The sequence below is a fragment of the Eubalaena glacialis genome, chromosome 13, assembly GCF_028564815.1.
Source record: "Eubalaena glacialis isolate mEubGla1 chromosome 13, mEubGla1.1.hap2.+ XY, whole genome shotgun sequence".
Classification (NCBI taxonomy): Eukaryota; Metazoa; Chordata; class Mammalia; order Artiodactyla; family Balaenidae; genus Eubalaena; species Eubalaena glacialis.
Genome location: NC_083728.1, coordinates 77,491,373 through 77,514,157, shown reverse-complemented (window position 1 = coordinate 77,514,157; position 22,785 = coordinate 77,491,373). Strand labels below are relative to the sequence as shown.

The following is a 22,785-nucleotide window of genomic DNA, read 5'->3' as shown; positions in this document are numbered from 1 at the left end:
AAAAGAAGAAAAATATTTGGGGACATGAGAAAATTATGGGAAATTCAGATTTCAGTGTCCATAAAGTTTTCTTGGGACATAGCCAGGCTTATCGTTTACATATTGTCTACAGCTGCTTTCACGCTACAATGGCAGAGCTGAGTGGTTGTGATAGAGACTGAATGGCCCACTAAGCCTAAAATATTTACTATCTGGCCCTTTACAGATAAAGTTGGCCAGCCTCTGCCTTAGAGGCTGCTCTGGAAGGTGGGATGGAAGCTGTCGAGAGCCTAGTGAAGGGCTCTGGCTACAGGGAGCAGGGGCCAGCACCTCAGAGCATGGTGTGCAAAAGAAAGGCAGAATCCGTCAAGATTCTTTGGCTTGTGAGTGATAGAGTCCCAAGCTTAAGTAAACAAGAGGTGTGTATTAGTTCATGGAACTGAAAAACCCAGTTGGCTCAGCTGGGGGTCGGGGCATGGATTGTAACAGAAAAACCCACCCACCTCAGTCCAGTCAATAAGGAAATACCTTGGTTCCTGTAAATGGAAAGTGCAGCTTGGCATGGACTTCAGGGAACGCTTGATCCAGAGTTTCTGATGTCATCAGGGCTGAGTTTTTTTCCTCTGTGGTCACCTGAGCATTGCCCACTCCCCATGTTAACTCTGTCTCTGGGTAGGCTTCCCTCCTAGTGGTGAGAAAGCTTCTTTGAAGCTGGTGCTTCTTCCTTCACATACAGGGGAAGAAAGAGCTCTTTCCCTAACATTCACTAAAGTCTCAAGCCTCCCTCTGATGAGCCCAACTTAAGTCATTTTCTCTCTTCTGAATCGTCACCATGGCTGGGGGAGAGTCATGAGCACATTGGCTCAGCTGGACCATTCCTCTGGAACGAGGAATGAGTCCAAAACTCTCAAATGGTAAGTGGGTGGAATGGATGCTGGGTGAGCTACCACAATGTCTGCTTCAGGCACAGCTGGATCCAGGTGGTCAGGTGACTGATCAGGAACTCAGTCATTCTCTCCCCACTTCTGACTCCATTCTCTTTGTGGCAGCTTTATTCATAAGCAGCTTTTCCCCAGGTGGTAGCAAATTTGGTCACCAAGCCCAGCTCTAGTCTTACATGTTACAAATGTAGCAATACCAGCAGAGATGTGGGGCCTCTTTCCAATATCGCCAGCCAAAATCTTGGTTATAACTTTCACTGGGTTAGCTTAAGTCATGTGACCATACTGCAACCAATGATTTAGACTCTGAGGAGACTCAGCTGCTCTAATTGTCTGGCCTAAGTCATGTGGTACAGAGGCTGGGGTTGCCCCATCCAAACTTTTGGACAGGAAGATGGAGGAGAGGTCCTCTAATGGAAAACTGGGGGTGGGGCAAGGGCGGAGCGAGGTGTTCTCAAAAGGAGGAATGTGCACTGGAAAGACAGTGACCACAGGTGTCTGTTACGCAGGGAATCCAGGTCCGGTTCTGGTGCCTAGGGGCATTTATCCACTCAGTCATTTAACACATATTAACCAAGTGAGCACTTATTTGGGGGCAGCTGGTGCTGGGGCTCCAGCAGTGGCTGAGACAGTGTGGTAACAGGGGATTAAGACAATGGACAAACAGTACTTTGAGCCATGCTATGATGTGGGTGGTTGGCTGGGTGGGGGGGGTGGGGATGAGTCACAGACAGCCACGGAAGCACAGAGAAGGGGTCACTGACCCAGCTTCCCCTGGGGAGGGTCCTCGGGGGAGAATTTGGTCAGGCAAGCTGGTGGAGGAGGGAATAAGATAGCGTGTTGGGCAGGGGAATGGCAGGTGCAAAGACTTGCCAGTGAGAGGACTTCTTGGGGGGAAGGTGGTCAGAATGGAGCAAGAAAGGCTTTGCTTGTGACCAGTGGGGACTCCTGCTGTTTTTCTGCCCCTTCCCGCTCTCTGCTTGGCTCCGCCCCCTTAAAGCTAAAGGCATGTGCCCTAAAGGGACCTGGACTCATCAACACAGACCCTGATCCCTTTAAGTAAAACAGTCGTGGGGAAACCTCACAACAGTGCTATGAGGTAGGTGGTTCATGGAGGGGAAACTGAGGCACAGAGAACTTAGGTAACCTGTCCAGGGTCATCCAGCTTGTGAGCAGTGGAGCTGGGATTTGAACCCGGGCAGTCTGGCTCTGGAGCCCATGCTCTCAACCTCTATATTCTGCCTCTCGGAGGGGATGGGCTAATAGTAAGACAGTTCATGTGTGTTTAGCACATGGCACATGTAAATGCTCAGGGAACACTAGTTCTTCTAATATTATCGTTATTGACATGAAATTTAACACGCGCAATAACCCCCTGTTGCATATGTAGGCACTGAGGCTCAGAAAGGTTGGGTCACTTGCCCAGGATTCCGAACCCCCTCCCCATACGTGCCTATCTTTCCAGCAGTCCCTGGCTCTCCACCTGGCCTGGAGCCCAGGCTGCTGGTCTCCCATGGGAACCTTTCTTCCCCTGAAAGCCAGGCCTCCTGCCCTGCTCCTCAGCTCCCCCCGGGCCAGCCTCTCAAGGGGCACCCAATTCCCATTTGACTTATTTAAGGCCGGTGCCCAGTGTGCGGCCCCTATTAGGTCTGATCCATGTCTCCTTGTCACTGAGGCCCGCAAGATGGATCAGCCCCATTTTTCAGCCCTCGCATCTGGGGGCCTTGCCAGGGCTGTGCAGCGTCATCTCTCTTGTTTAATATGTGTGCGGCCATTTGTCAAAATTCTGCCCCCAGCCCCCCACCAGGGAGGAGGCCAGCTCCACGGCAAGACAGCACCAGCCTCTGTCTCCTGGCCCAACAGGAGAGGAAGAACGGGCTGCAGGGGCTTGTTGGTTGGGGCTTCTGAGGAGCTCAACGGATGTTGGGGACCAGCTTTTGAGAGCCACACCTGCACCGGAAGGCGAAGGTTCCACGGTTAGGGGTCCACCAGCCTGGGTTCAAACCTCACCCTGATGGGCACTGCCGGCCACTGTGAGCAGCATAAAGGGGTGGTTGAGGGGCGGCCTCTGGAATCAGACAGCTTGGGAGCAGATCCTGACCCTGACCTTCACCAACTGTGGGCCTGGCCAAGTCACTTACCCTCCCTGCGCCTCAGTATCCTCAGCTGTAAAATGGGGACAGCCTGAGTTTCCACGTCATGGGGCTCTTGTGAGTGGTGTTCTAGTTCTCTGTTGATTTATCAAACGTCATCAGAAAATTTAGTGGCTTAAAATAAAAATGTGTTATTATCTCTTATGGTTCAGTGGGTTGACCCAGCTCAGCTGGGTGGTCCTGGTTCGGGCTCTTCCACGATGTTTCAGTCAGATGCTGTCTGGGGCCAGTCCTCTGGGGCCCCGCTGGGCTAGGCGTCCAGGGTGGCCCCTCACAATGTTGGCAGTCGGCGCTGGCTGGCACTGGGAGCTCGGCTGTCAGCGAGTCTGGCTTCTCAGCCACGGTGGTTGGGTCCCTGGAGAGTGTCCCAAGAGATCCAAGTGGAAGCTGCAAGTTTATTTCATGACCCTGCCTCAGAAAACACGCAGTGTCATGTCTGCTGCATTCTGATGGTCAAGAGCAAGTAATGGGGCCAGAGTCAAGGAGAAAGTGCTGCACGAAGCATGAACCCCAGGAGGTGTGTCTCAGGGGTGGGGGGCATCTTTGGAGACTGTGTGAAATAACGCACATGAGGCACTTAGCACAGAGAATGTGCTCGATGCGTTTTGCTGTTAAAGGCAAGCGACCCATCCTCTCCGAGTCTCAGCTTCTTCATCTCTGGAGTAGGGATCACAGTAATGCAGGTCTAATGGGGTTATTGTGAGGGCCATGTGACACCCAGCTCTTAAAGTGTGTATACACAGTAACTGCTCCGTTAAGTGGCAGTGTTTATAAATGGTGATAATGACATTGGGCCTTTGGTAATGCCACTGTCACTTTTTGAGAGACATGTGACCCAAATGTCCAAGAGGATGACATCCGGTGGGCATGCAGGCAGCCCCTTGCGCTCCGTTCTCCCCAGTCTCCCCCGACTTGCTGCTCATGCTTGTTTTCAGGACTTTAGTGTTTCCTTGAGATCCAGCCCTGGCCGCACGCTCCCCTCACACCCAGACTCCCCTCCATGGGCCCCCATTAAGCTGCGGAACCCCATCCCTGCCCTGCACCCCGGTCCCTCCAGCTCTCCTGCCTGCTCCTTTTTTTCAGCTCTTTGTCTTAACTCTCTCCAGGTCCTCCTATGACAGTGCCAAGGCAAGACCCTGGGGGGTGGGGGGCACGAGGACACAGCAGATGCTTGGTGTGGGGAAGGGGTGGATGAGACCAAGGTTGGTCAGCGCCTCCTTTGTACCAGGCACAGCAGGAGGCACTTTACAAGCCCTGAGCTTTCCGGTCCTGCCATTGACTCCCACTCGGAGGGGTTGCCATGCCTACTTGACGGATGAGGACACAGGCTCAGAAAGGGCAAAAGCCCAAGTCACACAATTAGCTTCAGAGGCTCCAAACTGCATGAAGCCCACGGCTGAACCCAGCCTGTAGATATTTTGTTTGACCTGCCACAGTGGTTTTTATTTTTTTTAATTTGCATTTATTTCTATCATTCAAATTCGTAAAAACTTTACATAAAAATCCAGGTTTCTGCCTTCTCTTGACTATTGGAAGATATGTCTGTGTCTAGCCTGCATTGCCGCATGGCAGCAGGCAGCTTCAGCTGAGTAGAGGCTGCCCCCTTTAGATGAGGCACCTGCTCTCTACTTTACCCCAGTCCCCACTGCTCGCTATTGCCTTCCCTTTCCTTACAATTTCCTCACTTAGTCATTTGTCTGACCCTGCAGGAATTGGAGTTTGTGACCCCAATTGGAATGTCAACATGTCAGTTTTCCTGGTGATGGTGGGAGAATGGAAAGCTAGTCACTTTCTACTTCCGTTTTGCATTTGATCAAAATGGAGAGGGGTGGATAAAGGGGCCCTCCTACCCTAGCACACACGGTGATACCCCAATCCTGAGCATTCACGTGGCAGAATGAGGGTAGTAGAACATCATGGAGTTGTAGCTTATAAAAGCTGGACGCCCAGAGAGGTTAAGTAGTTTGTCCCAGGTCACGCAGCAAGAGAGTAGCAAGTTAGGCCAGGTCCCAGGAGGGTGATGCCTCTCTGTTTGCTTCTGGGGCCCATCTGTGTGTCATGTGGTGGCCTCACCACTGTCCTCATTTCTTCCCCTCCCCTCCTCTTCAGTCTACATGACCCTGTGGAAACAGCAGGCTAGCTCCTTTCCCTCTCTGGGGATCCCAGGCTGCCCTGCCCTCTCTGCAGGGCCTAGCTGGCATTTCAGCAAGTTGATCCCTTGCAGTGGGAGGAGGGGTTTCTGAAAGAGCCTTGGCCGCAAAGAACCACTGGACAGGGTGTTTGCTGGTGTTACCGAGAGGCTGTGTGGTCAGCAGGAATCGCTTGCTCTTACTCATCCCCCCCCCCCCCGCCAGGCAGGTGGCACTGGCCTCCTTTTCTCTAAGACCAGGGCAGGGAGAGAGCACTGTGGTGCCCAAGGGTGCCCTGCTGCCATGGATGGACCAGATGGGCCCCCAGAACCTGCCGTCATCATCTCCTGGCCCCTTCAGTTCACAGGCACTGAGGATGGCCTACATTAGGAGCATCTGCGCCATGTCCTGCCCCACACAGTGACTCTATGCCCATCTGGCCTGCAGGTGGACGGGGGCTGCCTCCCTCAGTGACCAGGTACAATCTTTCCACCGAACAGGGCCTGGGGTGGATTTCAAGGTGGCATCCATGCATCTCTGAATCTGGTCCCCTAGCATCCCCCGACTCACCCCTGTAGCTCCCAGAAGACAGAGAGTTAGTTGACAGCCACCCCCCTTCCCCCCCCAATCCGTGTCACAGTGTCCACTCTGTCCTCGTCTCCAAAAACCAGGCCAACCACCCACGTACCTCACTGTACCAGTCCAGCCATGTAAGCTGCAAACACCAGCAGGCATTCCAGACTCGAAGTTTTCAATCTGTGCCCTGCATGGGGGCCTGAGAGCCGGGGGTTTGGGGGAGCAGGGAAGTTGAAGACTCACAGATGCACCCCTGAACCCCTCACCCACATCAAAACCAGAACAGTTTTTTTTCTGTCTGTTTTTATTTTATCTGTATTTATTCATTCTACAGATATTTATTGAGCACCTACTATGTGCCAGGCACTGTTTCAGGTGCTAAGGATATAGCAGTGAACAAAATAAAGCTCCTGTTTTCATAAAGCTGACATTCTGGAGTGTGGGGGAAGACAATCCGAAAACAAATAAGAAGGGCTTGCAATTCTGGGAAGATGGAGCAGACACACTTCTCCCTACCCTCCTGCTAAGTACAACTGAAATCCCGGACATTATACATAAAACAAACATAATAAGCCTCTGAGAGGTGGAGGGAAGACAGTAGGCTGGCTAAGGACCCAAGGGATAACACACTGGTGAGTACTTTTTGTCTCCTACATCCCAGATTTGGAGCTGAAGAAATCAGCAACTCAGAAATGCCAAAAGGCACCGACCCCCATGCCCCCCTACAAAAACGCCTCTAAAAGTCTGCTTTCTAGTCAAAGAACCAGAAAAGGGCCAGCCTACCAAGACAGAAAACTTTTAGCAATAACTGCTCTACCCAGTCACCCATCACAGGAAAAAAACAAAAACAAAACAAAAAAATCCCAAAACAACAACAACAACAAAACCACCCTGTGGCTCTACCCCACTCACGCCAAGTTTAGATCTCATGTCATCAGGCTATAATGAGGAACTCAACTGCACGCCCACGTCCTGCCAAGCTGGTACCAGAGTAGGGAGCTGTGACTTGCACCCTGCTTGACGGTAATATGCCCCACCCACCCCTGAGTGTCAGTGGAGGTCACCTGGAGAGCCTGGACTCCCACCCCCAGTAGGCAGTAACAAGTAAGAACCCTCTCTATCCCTGCTGGAGTGGTGTCAGAGGAGAAGTAGTGGAGAGTCAGGATTTTCACCACTGCCCAGTGGTGATGAAGTCATCCCCCTCCCTGTGGTGTCAGTGGAGGCAAATTGGGGAGGAGTAATGAGGCACTTCTGCCCCTCCCAACCAGAGTTGTATCTGCAAAGGCCTAAGGGGGTCAGAACTCCCACCCCTGCCCAACAGTAACCAGGAACCTTTTCATCTTGAACGTTAGTGGTGGCCCAGTGGGAAACCTGGACTTCTACTCCTACCTGGCATTAACAAGGCAGTGTTCCCCCTTCCTGTGTCAGAACAGTGTCAGAGGAAGTCAGCTAAAGCAGAAGGTTTAAACAAGATCCAGAGTCTCATTAAAAAATACCCCAAATGTCAAGTTTGCAACTAAAAATCACTCACCATATCGAGACCTGGGAAGATCTCAACTTGAAAGTAAAAAGACGAAATCCCAATACTGAGATAACAGAGATGTTAGAATTATCTGAGAAAGATTCTAAAGCAATCATGAAAATGCTTCAACAAGCAATTACAAACACCCTTGAAACAAATGAAAAAATAGAAAGTCTCAGGAAAGAAATAAGTCTCGGGAAAGAACTAGAAAATATGAAAAAGAAACAAGCGGAAATTTTAGAACTGAAAAATACAATAACTGAAATAAAAACTTCAGTGAGTGGGCTCAACAGCAGAATGGAGAGGACAGAGGAAAGAATCAGTGAACTTGAAGATAGAAGTCACCTGATCTGAACAACAGAGAGAAAATAGACTTTAAAAAAATGAACAGAGCCTCAAGGACCTCTGGGACTATAACAAAAATCTAACATTGGAGTGCCAGAAGGGGCGAGGAAAGAGGGTGCTGAAAAAATACTCAGAGAAATAATGGCTGAAAAATTCCCCAATTTTGTAAAAGACATAAACCTACAGAGTCAAGCTGAGTGGATACCCAAACAGGATAAACCCAAAGAAATCCACACTATGATACATCTGTGTTTTAAAAAAACCTAAAGTCAAAGAAAAAAAAATTGAAAGCAGCAAGAGAGAAACAGTACCTTAACTGTAGGAAAAACCAATTTAAACAGGGGATTTTGCATCAGAAACCATGGGGCTAGAAGGAAGTGACATGACATTTCAACTCCTGAAAGAAAAGAATTCAGAATTCCATTCCTAGCAAAAATATCCTTTAGGAAAGGAAAGGGGGGATCAAGACATTCTCAGATGACGGAAAACTAAGAAAATTTGTTGTCAGCAGACCTATCCTAAAAGAATGGCCAAAGGAGTTCTCTAAACAGGAAAAAAAAAAAAAAAAAAAAAAAAAATTAAAGAAGGCATCTTGGAATGTTAGGAATGAAGAAAGAACATTTTTACTTTTCCTCTTGAGTTTTCTGAATCATGCATGATGATTGAAGCAAAAATTATAACATGGTCTGATGTGGTTCTAAATTACTCAGAAGAAATATTTAAGGCAATTATATTATTAATGGCAGAAGATTAAGGGACATAAAGTGAAAACCACATAATCATATCAATCAATGCAGAAAAAAGTTTGATAAAATTCAACATCCATTCGTGATTTTTTAAAAAAACTTGCAGAAAGCTAGGAATAGAGAGAAACTTCCTCAACTTGATAAAGAGCATCTACAAACACCTACAGCTAACATTATACTTAATGGTGAAAGATTGAATGGTTTCTCTCTAAGACTGGGAACACCACTCTTACTCACCATAGTACTGGAAGTTCTTGCCAGTGCAGTAAGGCATGAAAAGTAAATACAAGGCATAGAGATTGGAAAGGAAGAAATAAGCTACACCTATTTGCAGATGACATGATTGTCTCTGTAGAAAAATCTAAGAAATCTATCCCCTCCAAAATGCCTAGACCTAATAAATGAGTTCAGTATGGTTTCAGGATACAAGATAAAAATACAAAAAATCAATTATATTTCTATAAGCTAGAAAAAACAGTTGGGCAACAAAACTAAAAAATACAATACCATGTACACTTCAAAAAGTGAAATAGTCATAAATCTAACAAAATAGCTACTTGACTTGCTTGTTGAAAACCACAAAATGCTAATGAAAGAAATAAAAGAAGATCTAAATAAACGGAGAGATACACCATGTTCATGGTAAAGATGTTGATTCTCCTCCAGTTGGTATAGAGGTTTAATGCAATTCTCATTAAAATCTCAGCAACATTTCTTGTAGGTTTAGACAAGATTATTCTAAAACTTATTAGGAAAGGTAAAGGAACTAGAATAGCTAAAACAATTTTGAGAAAGAAGAATAAAGTGGGACGGATCAGGCTACCCAGTTTCAAGACTTACTATATAGCTACAGTAATCCAGACTGTGTAGTACTGGTGGAAGGATAGGCCTACAGATCAATGGAACAGAACAAAGAACCCAGAAATAGACCCACACCAATGTGCCCAACTGATTTTTGACAAAGGTGTAAATCCATTCAGTGGAACAGGGAATAACTTTTTCAACAAATGGTGACAAACAAACGAACAAACAAACAAAACCCAATCTTGATCTAAATTCCTACTTTATATAAAAAGTAACTCTAAATGGATCATTGTCCTCGATATAAAATGTAAAACTATAAAATTTTTAGAAAAAAATTAGGAGAAAATCTTTGGGATTTAGACCTGGCAAAGAGTTCTTAGACTTGACATCAAAAGCATCAAAGGAAAAATTGATAAAACGGATTTCATCAAAATTAAACACTTTTGGGACTTCCCTGGTGGCGAAGTGGTTGAGAATCCCCCTGCCAATGCAGGGGACACGGGTTCGAGCCCTGGTCCGGGAAGATCCCACATGCGGCGGAGCAACTAAGCCCGTGCGCCACAACTACTGAGCCTGCACTCTAGAGCCCGCAAGCCACAGCTACTGAGCCCGTGTGCTGCAACTGCTGAAGCCGGCACGCCGTGGAGCCCGTGCTCCGAAACAAGAGAAGCCGCCACGATGAGAAGTCCAAGCACTGCAACGAAGAGTAGCCCCCGCTCACCGCAACTAGAGAAAGCCTGCGCGCAGCAACGAAGACCCAACGCAGCCCAAAATTAAATTAATCAATTAATTAAAAAAAAATTAAACACTTCTGTGTGAAAAACCTTGTTAAGAGGTTGAAAAGATAAGCTACAGACTGATAGAAACTATTGGAAACCACCTATTTGACAAAGAAGTAATATCTAGGATATATAAAAACTCTCAAAACTCAACAGTAAATAACGACAATAGCAAAACAATCCAATTAGAAAGTGGGCAGGACTTCCCTGGTGGCACAGTGGTTGGGAGTCTGCCTGCAAATGCAGAGGACGTGGGTTTGAGCCCTGGTCCGGGAGGATCCCACATGCCGCGGAGCGGCTAGGCCCGCACGCCACAACTGAGCCTGCGCTCTAGAGCCCACGAGCCACAACTACTGTGCCCACGTGCCACAACTACTAAAAGCCCACGCACCTAGAGCCCGTGCTCCGCAACAAGAGAATCCACCACAATAAGAAGCCCACGCACTGCAATGAAGAGTAGCCCCCGCTTGCTGCAACTGGAGAAAGCCTGTGCACAGCACCTAAGACCCAACGCAACCAAAAATAAATAAATAAATTTATAAAAAAAAAAGAAAGTGGGCAAAAAACGTGAACAGCCATTTTACCAAAGAGGATACACAGATGGCAAATAAGCAAATGAAAAGATGTTCAACACCATTAGCCATTAGGGAAATGCAAAGGAAAGCCACGATGAGATATTTCTACCTGTCTCTCAGAATAGCTAAAATTAATAAATAGTGACAATGCCAAAAGCTGGTGAGGGTGTGGAGCAACTCATACATTGCTCTAGGAATCCGAGTCAGCAATATAAAGGAACAAATGCTTGATACACACAACTTGGATGAATCTCCAGAGAACTATGCTGAGCAAAAAAAGCCAACCCCAAACATACATACTGGGTGATCCCATTAATACAACATTCTTGAAATGACAAGATTATAGGAATGAAGAACTGGTGAGTGGTTGCCAGAGGTTGGGAGCCATGTGGGTATGCCTGTAAAATGGCAACAGGAGGGGTCACTGTGGTGATGGATGGAAATGTTTTGTATCTTGACTGTATCAGTGTCAATATCCCGGTTGTTACTATATTTGCAAGATGTTACCATTGGGGGAAACTGGGTAAAGAGTACACAGGGATCTCTCTGAATCACTTCCTACAACTGCATGTGAATCTGTAATGATCTCAAAATAAAATGTTTAATTTAAAAACAATAAAAGCATAATAGATACAAAGACACAAGAGAAGTACAGGGTGTTTTGAGGACTGTGGTGAAATTAAACAGGGGTACGTGGTAGAATGTGAGGCTCTATCTTGGTTGGGTCATCAGAGTTGAGAGTTAGACCTGTTCCGAGTAAAGATCCCTGGTTGTAAAGACTAGAAAATCACTTCAAAAGGAACTTATGCAAAAGAAGGGAATTTATAGAAAGTAATTGTATAAGAACTTTTGTTGCCAATGAAAGAAACCCAATTCAAACTGGCTTGAGGGGGCTAAAAAAAATCCAAAAAAGGAATTTGGGCTCCTATAATTGAAAGTCCAGGAGTAATGGCTTCAACTCAGGGATCTAGCTCCTTTCTGTGGCTCTGCTTCCTTTTGAGTCAGCTACATTCTCAGGGTGTGGGGGGGTGGCCAAATGGGCTCCAGCAGCTCCTGGCTCAAATCCCACCAGCTTGGCACCCCAGAAAAAAGATGAGCCCTGTTTCCCAATAGCTTCAGCAAAAGTCCTGGGAATGAGTCTCGATAGCCTAATTAGGGTGTCACATGTCCATCCCTGAACCAATTACTGTGGCCAGATGGAAGTGACACTCTCATTGGCCAGGCCTAGGTCACGTGCACACCCCTAAAGTTTGGGGGTGAGGCCAACCCCCCACAAACCACACGGCCCACGAGGAGGGGAGTAGTGGTCCCTTTACAGAATGGGTGCTGGTCAGGCCAAACCAACAGACGAGTACTCGTGGAATCCCAGAAAAAGCCTGCTTCTTCATTCTCTGTCCTCATGTTCTGAATTTCCATCACTCTAGTTCAAACAGACATCCCAGATCGAGCTAGACTCTTCAGTTTCATTGTTCGGAAGAGAGAACAATGTATCTGACTGGACCAGCTTTGGCCAGATGTTCGGCCCTCCTCCAATCATCTGTGAACAGTAGGGTGGGGTCACCTACTGGGCCCTTTGACGGACAAGGCAGTTCTTAGAGGGGCCAGACTGACACCCTGCAGCTGTCTATTATAGATACTCAGAGTTTCTAGAGGATCTAAATTAGTTTCTTATGAAAGAACAGGGGAATCTCCTAAAGGGTTTTGTGATAAGGGATAGATGATGAATGGGGATCCCTGGGAGAAAGGCGGAATCCTCAGATTTCCCCTTGCTTTCCTTCTGGGTGCTCTGAGGCTGACACAGAGAAGAGCAGTGGGTATGGGAGGTGGGCTGCACTGACCTTGAGGAATGCAGGGGCGGTGATGTTGAGAGACCCAATGGGTGGCTGGTGGAAGGGGAGGCTGGAGGCCCTGAGACAGTGCAGCGTTGGCAGCAACAAAACTGAGCCCCTGATGTGGAGGAAACCAGTTATCAAGACAGAGACTGGGGGACTTCTCTGGTGGCGCACTGGTTGAGAATCCGCCTGCCAATGCAGGGGACACGGGTTCGAGCCCTGGCCCGGGAGGATCCCACATGCCGCGGAGCGGCTAGGCCCGCATGCCACAACTACTGAAGCCTGCATACCTAGAGCCCGTGCTCCACAACAAGAGAGGCCACCACAGTGAGAAGCCCACACACCGCAGCGAAGAGTGGCCCCCGCTCGCCGCAACTAGAGAAAGCCCGTGCACAGTAACGAAGACCCAATGCAACCATAAATAAATAAATAAATAAATAATTAAAATTAAAAAAAAAAAAAAGACAGAGACTGGGCAACAGGTACCTGGGAACCAGACCGGGTGCAACTGGAGCAAAGCGGGTACCCCACTTCTGGTTCTACATGTTACTGCACGGTCTTGATCAGAGGAAGCAGGCAGGAGGCCATTTCTAGAGTGGGCGCTGGAGCAGAGAAGACCAGCATCCTGGCCAGCTGACTCTCCTAGCTCCACGCCCCCCTTCCCTTCTCTCCAGATGTGGACAGGACAGATTCTCCAGCTCTGGTTGACATCCACATCAGGTGAGCGCAGCCAGGAGTCCCCAGCTGTGCACGGAGGAAGTGTGAGCAGAGAGCCTTAATCTAACAGAGAAAGAGCCTGGAAACCAAGTCAGCTAGATTGGGAGATTGGGACTGACATATACACACTAATATGTATAAAATAGATAACTAATGAGAACCTGCTGTGTAGCCCAGGGAACTCTACTCAGTGCTCTGTGGGGACCTAAATGGGAAGGAAAGCCAAAAAAGAGGGGATATATGTATACATATAGCTGATTTCACTTCGCTGTACATCAGAAACTAACACAACATTGTAAAGCAACTATACTCCAATTAAAAAAAAAAAAAAAAGAAGTGGGTAGTAAGGATGTTGATAATAGTGATGGCAGTAACGAGGGCAAACCTTTCTTGAGTGCCTACTATTTCCAGGCGCTGTTCTAAGATATTTTTAATGGGTCGTTTCCTTTGATCTTTGCAACAGGCCTGTGACATGGTACTCTATGAGGCAGAGAGGCGAAACACCTTTGCCAAGGTCACTCGTGAACAAGGGTAATTTAACTCTCATGGAAAATCAGCTACTAGGGTATCTGACCCCCCTCTACTTCTCCATCGTCAACTCCAACTAACCTCCTCACACCCCCTCACTCGGCACCCCAAGCCTCCTACAGTTTGTGGAGGGTTTCCTACTGCCTCCTGCCTCCACGCCTTTACACATGCTCTTCCCTCTTCCTGGAATGCTGTTCCCCCTAGTAAACTCTCACTCATCCTCCAAGACCGACTGCAAGCGTTGTTGTATTCTGGTCACTTTCCCTGATGCCAGCCTGTGGATGGAATGACTCGCTCTCTTCTTGCCTCCCAGTAATGAACTCTGTGGTGTCTGCATCACAATGTACAGATAATGCTGTCTCCCAGGCCAGACCACGGGTGGGGCAGGGATCAAGTCTTACTCTTCTCTGCGGCAGCACATGCTCAGGTCTGGATGTCTGGTGGGTGTGGTTTTCTGTCCCCTGCCCACCCTTACCGTGGCACCTCTCTCCTCGTCTCTTGGCAGCCTGGCGTGGGGCTCCTTTACCTGCTGCATGGCAGCCTCTGTCACCACGCTCAACTCCTACACCAAGACGGTCATTGAGTTCCGGCACAAGCGCAAGGTCTTTGAGCAGGGCTACCGGGAGGAGCCGACCTTCATAGACCCTGAGGCCATCAAGTACTTCCGGGAGAGGTCAGTGCACATGGGGTCACCTCTGGCCACCACTGGGAATCAGAAGCCCGAGGCCCGGCCTCAGTGGCCACAGGGCGCCAGTCGAAAACTAGAGTGATCTGACAGAAGTGTTCTGGGGGGTTGCGGGTTGGAAGGGGCAGGCTGGGTGAGGCAGAGTTTGGACCCCACTATGTTGGAATTTCTGGGACATTTTAATGTTTTATGGGGCATGAGGTTGCCTTGGGCTTATGTGAACAGAGCCTGAGAAACCAAGAAGGGAATCAAGTTTGAGTGTTTGCCCTTTGGCGCCATGCTTCTTAGAACCAAGATAGGGTCACAGAGAGGCAGAACCAAGGTTTCCTTCTTGGGCTCTGTCACAGCACTGAGTGAAAAAAAAGACTCAGCAGTGGGATCGGTGACGGTTGCTAGAGGAGGAGGGCTTCTCAAGGTCAGGGAGCACATCTGATCACCTGAGTCCTTAGAGTCCAGCTGGGAATAGAGAAGGTGACAATAAATAGTGGGTGGATGTGTGTATGTATGGATGATTGGGTGGGTGGATGGATGGATGGACGGTTGAGTGGATGGACAGATGTATGTATGGTTGGGTGGGCGGGTATATGGATGAATTGATGGATAGATGGATGGATGGATGGATGGATAGATGGATGGATGATGGATGAATGGATGCTGGATGGATGGATGGATGGATGGATGGATGAGTGGAAGGACAAGCAGATGGTTATCGTATTTCCTGGGACCATCTCCTAAATAAACTACCTGTACCCAAATCTTTATCACAGCTTACTTTTGGGGAGCTGATTGGACATGCCATAATGCCTTTTGGTGGCAGGGAACTGAAAGGTTCTCAGGACGATGACAGAGTCTGAGGAGGAAAAGGGGGAAGGAGACTGTGGAGCTGGGCAGCGTTGAGGAGTTGGACTCTCCATGGGGCACATGGAAGGGTTTAAGCCAAGAAGTTGCACAGTGGGGGATGGTGGGGACCACACCGGAACCTCCCTCTGACTGCTACAGACCCCATCATCTCTCCCTTGCCCCCTGAGCCTCCTTTCTGTCTCTTGAACACTACAAGCTCATCCCCACCTCAGGGCCTTTGCACCTGCTGTGCCCCTGCCTGGAATCCTCACCTGGCTGGCTCACTCAGGTCTTGGCTCAGATGTCACCTATTCAGTGAAGCCTTCCTTAATCACTTCATCTAAATTTGTACACCCCCATACACCCTGTCCTAGTCACTCTTTATCACTGCTATTTTTTCATAGCACCTACACAACCTGACATTATTTTATTTGTTTATCTGTTTGATAGTTTGTAGACCGTGAGCTCCATGATGGAAGGGCTCTGCTGACTTCTTCCCCACTGTATTCTGAGCACCGAAGACTGGGCCAGGCACCTAATAGGTGCTCATTTAACATTTTTTGGGTTAGTTTGGTGTGTGTGTGTGTGTGTGTGTGTGTGTGTGCGCGCGCGATTGGCTGAATACTTCTCTTTGGAGACCTCAGCCCTGACTGCCTCGTCCACTTTCAGCTCAAGCCCCACCATCACTGGGCAGGTTCAGCATCCCAGCGCCCCTTCATCAAAGTCGCAGGTCAGTTGTCCAGTCCTGGGCCTGTCATGTGTGGTCAGGGAGGTCAGGCCAGCCTGGCACACAGGCCCGCCTTGCCCACGGCTGTGGACAGAGCACGTCCACTAGGAAGGTGGTGATGACTGGCAGAGCACGGGACCCATAGTAGGTGCTCAGGAAATGTTTACAGCAGCTACATGAGCAGCCTGGTGTCTAAAGCTGCTCCATTAACACCGCATCCGCTGTTACCTGGGCTGTGGGAAAGCCCGGGGCATCCATGGGCACCCTCGGTTTGCTGAGGCAGAAGACAGGACCTCTTTGTACCTCATCAGCAAGAAGCTGCTGTTCGCTGGTCCTGAACAGCTCAGGCCCCAACGACGTGGGAGAAGATAAATGCTTCCCAGCATATGTGCAGAATATCACTTTACACGTTCATAACTTGAACATTATGCAGAGGTTCATCAAATTTTATTTCCCTTCCTCTCCAAGGAGAACGTTTCAGCTTAGCTGGGCTGTTCTTTTTTTTTTTTTTTTGGTGCCTTCTCTGCAAAGAGCTCAGAGCACACAGACAGATGTCTACACAGGTCTGTGGGGACCCAGCAGCAGGGCTGAACTCCTGCAGTGGCCAGAGTCCCCGAAACCATAGCCAGGGACGTGAGGGAAGAGATCCTTGAGCCCCCCTGCCCACGTTTCTTACTCCTTGGGGAACAGGGGGTGCTGTGGAGAGAATAGGGGTTTGAGGGCCCCCCTGACCTGAATTTTCCAGTTCTGTCGCCTCACTGCTATGTGACTTGGGGCAAGTCACTGAGCCCCTCTGGGTTGATTTCTGCTGACCTACAGTAGGAGAACCCAGAGCTCTCGTCATCTTGGGAAGGCTCAAATTGGACCCAGGTCACGTGGTAAGCACAGTGCGTGGCACATGGAGGGCATTTCATGTGTCCCTTCTGCGACTGATGCAAAGTACAAAGCTTGGGACTGACTAGCTTAGGATGGAGGTGAAGACACAGTTGTGGATATTGGGAATCTAATAAGCACGTTAATAACCACAGCAAACAAGTGGGTGAGGTGCGAGGTGGGCTGTGAATACAGAAGAGGGGTGTGGGGTAAGACCTGCCCTTGGAGAGGGTGCAGGTTTTCCCAGGCGCCCCCCGCCCCCGCCCTTGCCATTCCTATCAGCAGGAGAGGCACCCCTGACTGAGGACAAGACGGTGCCCTGTGGAGGCTGATGGAGCCGGAGGGCCCGTACTGCCGCCCACCCCACTGCACCCCATCCCTGTCTTGCTGGATTTTTCTCTGCAGGAGCCAGTTGTGAGTCTAAAGAGTGATTGGGCAGATTCTGAACCATTTTCAGAGGTTTTGAATGTAGTGGTGTGTGGAAGAAAGGTATGGGTGGGTGTGTGTGTGTGTGTGTGTGTGTGTGTGTGTGTGTATGCATGTGCAGGGGCCAGTGTGCCCCCGTATGTTGGGCTTGTGGGGTGGGCGAGCCTGCTGACTCTGAGCCGCCTTGCCTGTCCCAGCTCTGAGAAACGTCTGGCATTAAACCCTCCCGGCCTCACCCTGCCTGTCGTCCCCAAGGAGGGCGTCTTAATCGGGCCTCCCAGGGGAGGGTCGAAAGCTGCAGGACGAAAGGTAAATAACTGCACATCGGGGCTTTCTTGAATGCTTGATGTTCAGATCTCGTTTAACAATGCGGGGAAGGGAACGAGACCCTGTTGGATTGGACTCCAGGGGGAATTCAGCTGAGCCAGCATCCCGCTCCCGGGGAAGCCGCCGTGGGTGGGTGGGAGGGAGCAAAGGGCCGGGGCCTCCAGGGAGGAGCGCAGCTGCCCTCCCCAGGGTCAGATCACCCCGTCACATGCCCTCGCTCCAAGGCATGAGGCGCGTGTCCCAGTCTCTGAACTTGTGCGTGCACTTTATCTGCCTCCGCGCCAGAGCAGTGAGCTTTCTTGGCTTCCGCTCTGTCCCTGACACCTAGAACCACAGATGCTCAACAAGTTATTAACTATCCGTAGTAATTATATTGTTCATTATAGTGATGCAGTCCCCCCTGTTGCAAGCACTGTTCGCGGGCCTTACCTGTACACTCTCACGTAACCCTGTGGAAGCCACGAGGAAATAGACCAGGGCTGGAATGAGCTCTGCAGTTTATTAGCTGTAGAGTCCCCAGGTGAGTCACTCACCTCAGAGCCCTCCAGCCTCTTCCATCACCTGCCGGCCCCCCGGCTCTGGTCTAGGGAGTGCAGCAAATCACCCTGGGTGCCGCGATGGGGTCTCCTGGAGGTCACTCCAGGTGGAGGTCTGGGCACCCCGGGGAAGGCAGAGGCTAGGGAAGCCTTCACAGACGAGACCCTCAAGCCAGGTTTTTAAAGGTACGCACAGCGCTCGTGGCCAGACGGGCAGTGGGTGGGATAAGGCGTTCCCAGGCACAGGCAACGGCGCGAGCGAAGGCCAGGACGGGCAACACACAAGGGTAGTTAGGAAAATCTAAGCACTTTGGTGTGGTCTGAGAGTAGGGTATGGGTGGGAGTTCGGCCTGGCTTTCTCATCTCTCTCGTCCTCCCACAGCATTTGGGGCAGGGGGCTGGCGCAGTAGCGGACTGGATGTTACTGGGATGAGAAGGCGGCGTGGGGACCGTCCCCAAGCCTCCTTCCTGAGCGCCAGGCCTCACGGGGCTCTGGGCAGACGCAGAGCAGCTGCACCCCAACCTGGGGGCGATTGGCCTGGACATAAATCGCTCTGGCATAGTGGAGGACCACCCCCTCTTTACCCATCCCCATGACTGGAGCAGAAAGGGCCTTAAGGACCCCACTCCCCACTGGCTCTGCTCTCTCTCCTGTCTGTTGTAGGGAAACCTTTGGAAGGGCTGGTCTTCACCTCCTCACCTCCCCTCATGGCTCGACCCACTGCAAGCTGCCCTCCACCCCTGACTCCGCTGAACCAGCTCCCAGAGGCCTAGATGATGTGCACACACCCTCCCCCCAGCTCCCACCAGCCACGTTTCTGGGCTCCAGGCAGCCCCTCCCACCCCCTCCTCCTTGTTCTGTTAAATGGAGATGCTCCCAAGGTCAGTTCTGGGCCCTTCCTCGACATTAGCCTCAGCGGCCACACGCGCACCAGGACTCCTGAGTTCTTAGTCCCCTCCTGACCCCCAGCCCCATATCCAGCCGCCTCCCTGGTGTTTCCACTCTGGATCCTCAAAGGCTTCAAAACTCAACATGGCCAGTACCCACTCATGATGGTCTCCCCCAAACCTGGTCCTATTTCCACGTTCCTCTCCAGGGTGGTCCTGCTTGTGCAAGCAGACATCTGCACATCATGTCAGGACACCCCAAATCCAGTGCTTTTCCCCTACGGGTGGGTCACTTCTGTTTGTCGTCACTCCCGTCATCCTCGTCCAGGGCGGCAGCTCTCACCTCCTACGTGGAGGTGAGATGTAAATCCCACATCTGTCCTCCCCCAGCAGCCAAAGCCTCTTCACTATGCTAATGTGATCAGGGTGCCTCTACCCTCATCTTTCTGCTAAAACACTGCAGTGCCTTCCCACAGCCCCAGGACAAAGGCCCAGCTCCCCGCCATAACTTATGAGCCTCCCTGTGGACCCGGGCCCCTTCCCCTGCACACAGCTGCCCCTCCCCTGGAAGTTCCCCAGACAGAGTCGTTATGCTTCCATGTAGCCTCAGGATGGCTGTCCTCTCCATCTGGGGTGCCCCCCATTCTTTGCCTTGTTGATTCTGGGCCTGCAGATCTTACCTCAAGCATCGATTCTTTTTTTTCTTTTTAGAATCAATTTTATTTATTTTTGGTTGCGTTGGGTCTTCCTTGCTGCGCACGGGCTTTCTCTAGTTGCGGTGAGCAGGGGCTACTCTTCGTTGCGGTGCGCGGGCTTCTCATGTAGTGGCTTCTCTTGTTGCGGAGCATGGGCTCTAGGTGCGCAGGCTTCAGTAGTTGTGGCACACGGGCTCAGTAGTTGTGGCACACGGGCTCAGTAGTTGTGGCTCACGGGCTCTAGGGCGCAGGCTCAGTAGTTGTGGTGCACGGGCTTAGTTGCTCTGCAGCATGTGGGCTCTTCCTGGACCAAGGCTCGAACCCATGTTCCCTGCATTGGCAGGCGGATTCTTAACCACTGTGCCACCAGGGAAGTCCTGAAGCATCGATTCTGAACTGGACTGAATTCCCCCGCCCGTCCTCTCTCAGCACTGGCCACGGATGCAAGTTCCACAGGGCAGGGATGCAGGTCCACTCCCTTCTTTATTCCCAAATAGGGGATGGATGGAGAGGGTGACAGAGAGCAGAGAGGAAGGAGCCTTGTGAGGAGGTCACTGGTCAGTTGGCCAAGGTGATGTTTGTCCTCTAGGAGCTGCCACTGGTCTTGCTTGCATGACCTTTCCCACACTGCTGCCGCCATGCTGAACAGCACCCTGCTCAGGTGCGCTCACCTCTGCTCACCTGGTCTTTTGACTTTTGAGATAAGTCAGGTGTAGAGGTTTTCGTGTTGTCAGGGGCCTTTGGAACTGTTGAAGGCAGGCACGGGGTGCGGAGGTAGGGGCTCCACTAATGCTAGTGATTGTTTTTCTGAGTAATAATTTCTAGCCCATGCTGTTCCCAAAATAATCTCAAGGTGCTAATATCTAGAGGTCTCTTTTTAAAACCCAGTAGAGAAACAGGAGGTAAAACTGTCAACCGCACACAAAGATCAGGGGAGGGCGTTGGCACCGTGGCTATTTATCTTCCCTGTATTTTCCAACCGTTCTGTATCATGATGATCTTACTCACAAAATGGCAAAAGAGAAAAAAAAAAAAGAATCTTTTAAAAAACCCATTCATTTCCCCCATCTTGGAAGAGCACTTCTGCTGGGATGTTATAGAATCTTAATCTCCTACCTGTGGTCATTTATTTGCCAAATTTTCTTTTTTTTTTTTTTAATTTATTTATTATTTATTATTTTATTATTTTTGGCTGTGTTGGGTCTTCGTTTCTGTGCGAGGGCTTTCTCTAGTTGTGGCAAGCGGGGGCCACTCTTCATCGCGGTGCGTGGGCCTCTCACTATTGCGGCCTCTCTTGTTGCGGAGCACAGGCTCCAGACGCGCAGGCTCAGTAGTTGTGGCTCACGAGCCTAGTTGCTCCGCGGCATGTGGGATCCTCCCAGACCAGGGCTCGAACCCGTGTCCCCTGCATTGGCAGGCAGATTCTCAACCACTGTGCCACCAGGGAAGCCCCGCCAAATTTTCTTTTAATTTCATCCTCCATTCCATCATCAGTGCATCATTTAAAAATCATTGTGTTCTTTCTCCTCTGTGACTGTTTCTTAGCCATTTAACCTCTGAGACGTGTTCGATCACAGCTCCCTCTTACCTGTCTGTTTCCACTCTCGCTGCCTGAATATTACTTCTCAGGGATGCCTCGCACCTCTTGCGAGGTGCCCAGAAATTAGAGATGGCGCCATGGAAATTTCAGGGCCCTCCCAAGATTAGCTGGATGACCAATGCTGTGTGAAAGGAAAGCAAAAAGAACAGAGTGGTCCTTGAACTGGAAATGACCCTGCAGGACAGCTGCTCCCTGACCTCCACGTTTTCTCCAAATATCAGCCCAGTGGAGGCGGGAGGGCTCCGGGTGCCCTCCTTCCCACCGTCACTACTGCGGGCTCTTCGGTGAAGCTTATTTGCAGCTGGGACTGTGGGGAGGGCACTGGAGGCCTGGGCCCACTGGATGACAGCCCAGGACGTAGAGGGTGACTGGGCTGACACTTTGCGGAGCCTCACAAGTGCCCAGAGCCCAGGGTCCAATGCCTATTTCCTCAGATGTGATCTGGGGCCCAACAGCATTGGCCCCACCTGGAAACCTGTTAGAATGCAGGCCTTGCCCCAGACCCACTGCCCCAGACCCACTGAACCAGAATCTGCATTTTAAAAAGCTCCTCGGGTGATCTGTGGGCACCGGCACATTTGGGAAACGTCGGGCTAGAGGACAGAGCAGATGCAGCCCGGTTATGGGTCAGGAGGTTGACATGGCCAGTAGAGGCCAGTGGATAAAGAAGGGTTCTACACCTCAGTGCTACTCAAAGTGTGGTCCCTGGACCAGGGTCCATGTGCAAACGTCCATGATGATACAAGGAGAGGAACTGAGACATGTGTTTGGAAACTTTCATAGTGAGTTGATATCGCTGGTACACCCAAGCTTACCTTTTGTGTGTGTGTGTGTGTGTGTGTGTGTGTGTGTGTGTGTGTTTCATTTTCTAGCAACTCATTTTTATTGTATTTTATTAAAAATTTGGTCCGAGGTAGATTGAAAATTAAGGGGGAAAAACCTAGTCCTTTATCAGATGGTTTGAGAAGCACACCACGTAGATTGCCACTTTGTACCAGGAAGTGACTGGAGATTTGGGAAACAAGCCAGCCTGGGGCAGCAATAAAGGGTTTGGCTTTGAGGATGGCACAGAGAGGGCCACGGCAGCTGGAGAGCATGCTGGGAGCTGTGTGCTGGGGAGGCCTGGGGCTCCCGCCACAACAGAGGTAAGACCCGGTAGACCCCTTGCCAGTGCCCCAGCTGCTGTGGCCACACTTGGCTCTGGAATTCGATGGGCAGGTGCCAGGGGTCTCCCTGTAAGACAAGACATTGGTTCAAACCATCAAATCCTTGGAGCCTCCCTGCTCCATCGCTTGCGTCCTTCTCTTCTCTCAAAAAGAGCAAATGCCCAGGCTCAACCCGATTCCAGATGTTGTGGGTCATTGGAGCAGTGACTCTGTGACAGTGTGGTCACACCCCTCACCGCCATTTGCACACCTGCTGGCTGTTTGGGAGAGCCCGAGTTGGATGGTGCCCAGCCCCACTTTCCACTGGGACCTCATAGTGTAGGTGTACCCATGGTGAGTCTGACAGAGCATCCCTTGCCAGCCGGGAATCTGCAGGGCACAATGGAAACAGGCTTG

General features: G+C 50.2%; 1 protein-coding gene across 2 annotated transcripts in view; it reads left to right on the top strand.

The window, feature by feature from the left end:
- Positions 1-22,785, top strand: part of GSG1L (GSG1 like) — a 210,404-nt gene that overhangs the window by 169,692 nt on the left and 17,927 nt on the right. For both annotated transcript variants that reach the window (XM_061209312.1, XM_061209311.1), the window contains one exon: positions 14,132-14,299. In XM_061209312.1, the coding sequence (XP_061065295.1) occupies positions 14,132-14,299 (168 nt within the window). The remainder of the gene's footprint in view (positions 1-14,131; positions 14,300-22,785) is intronic.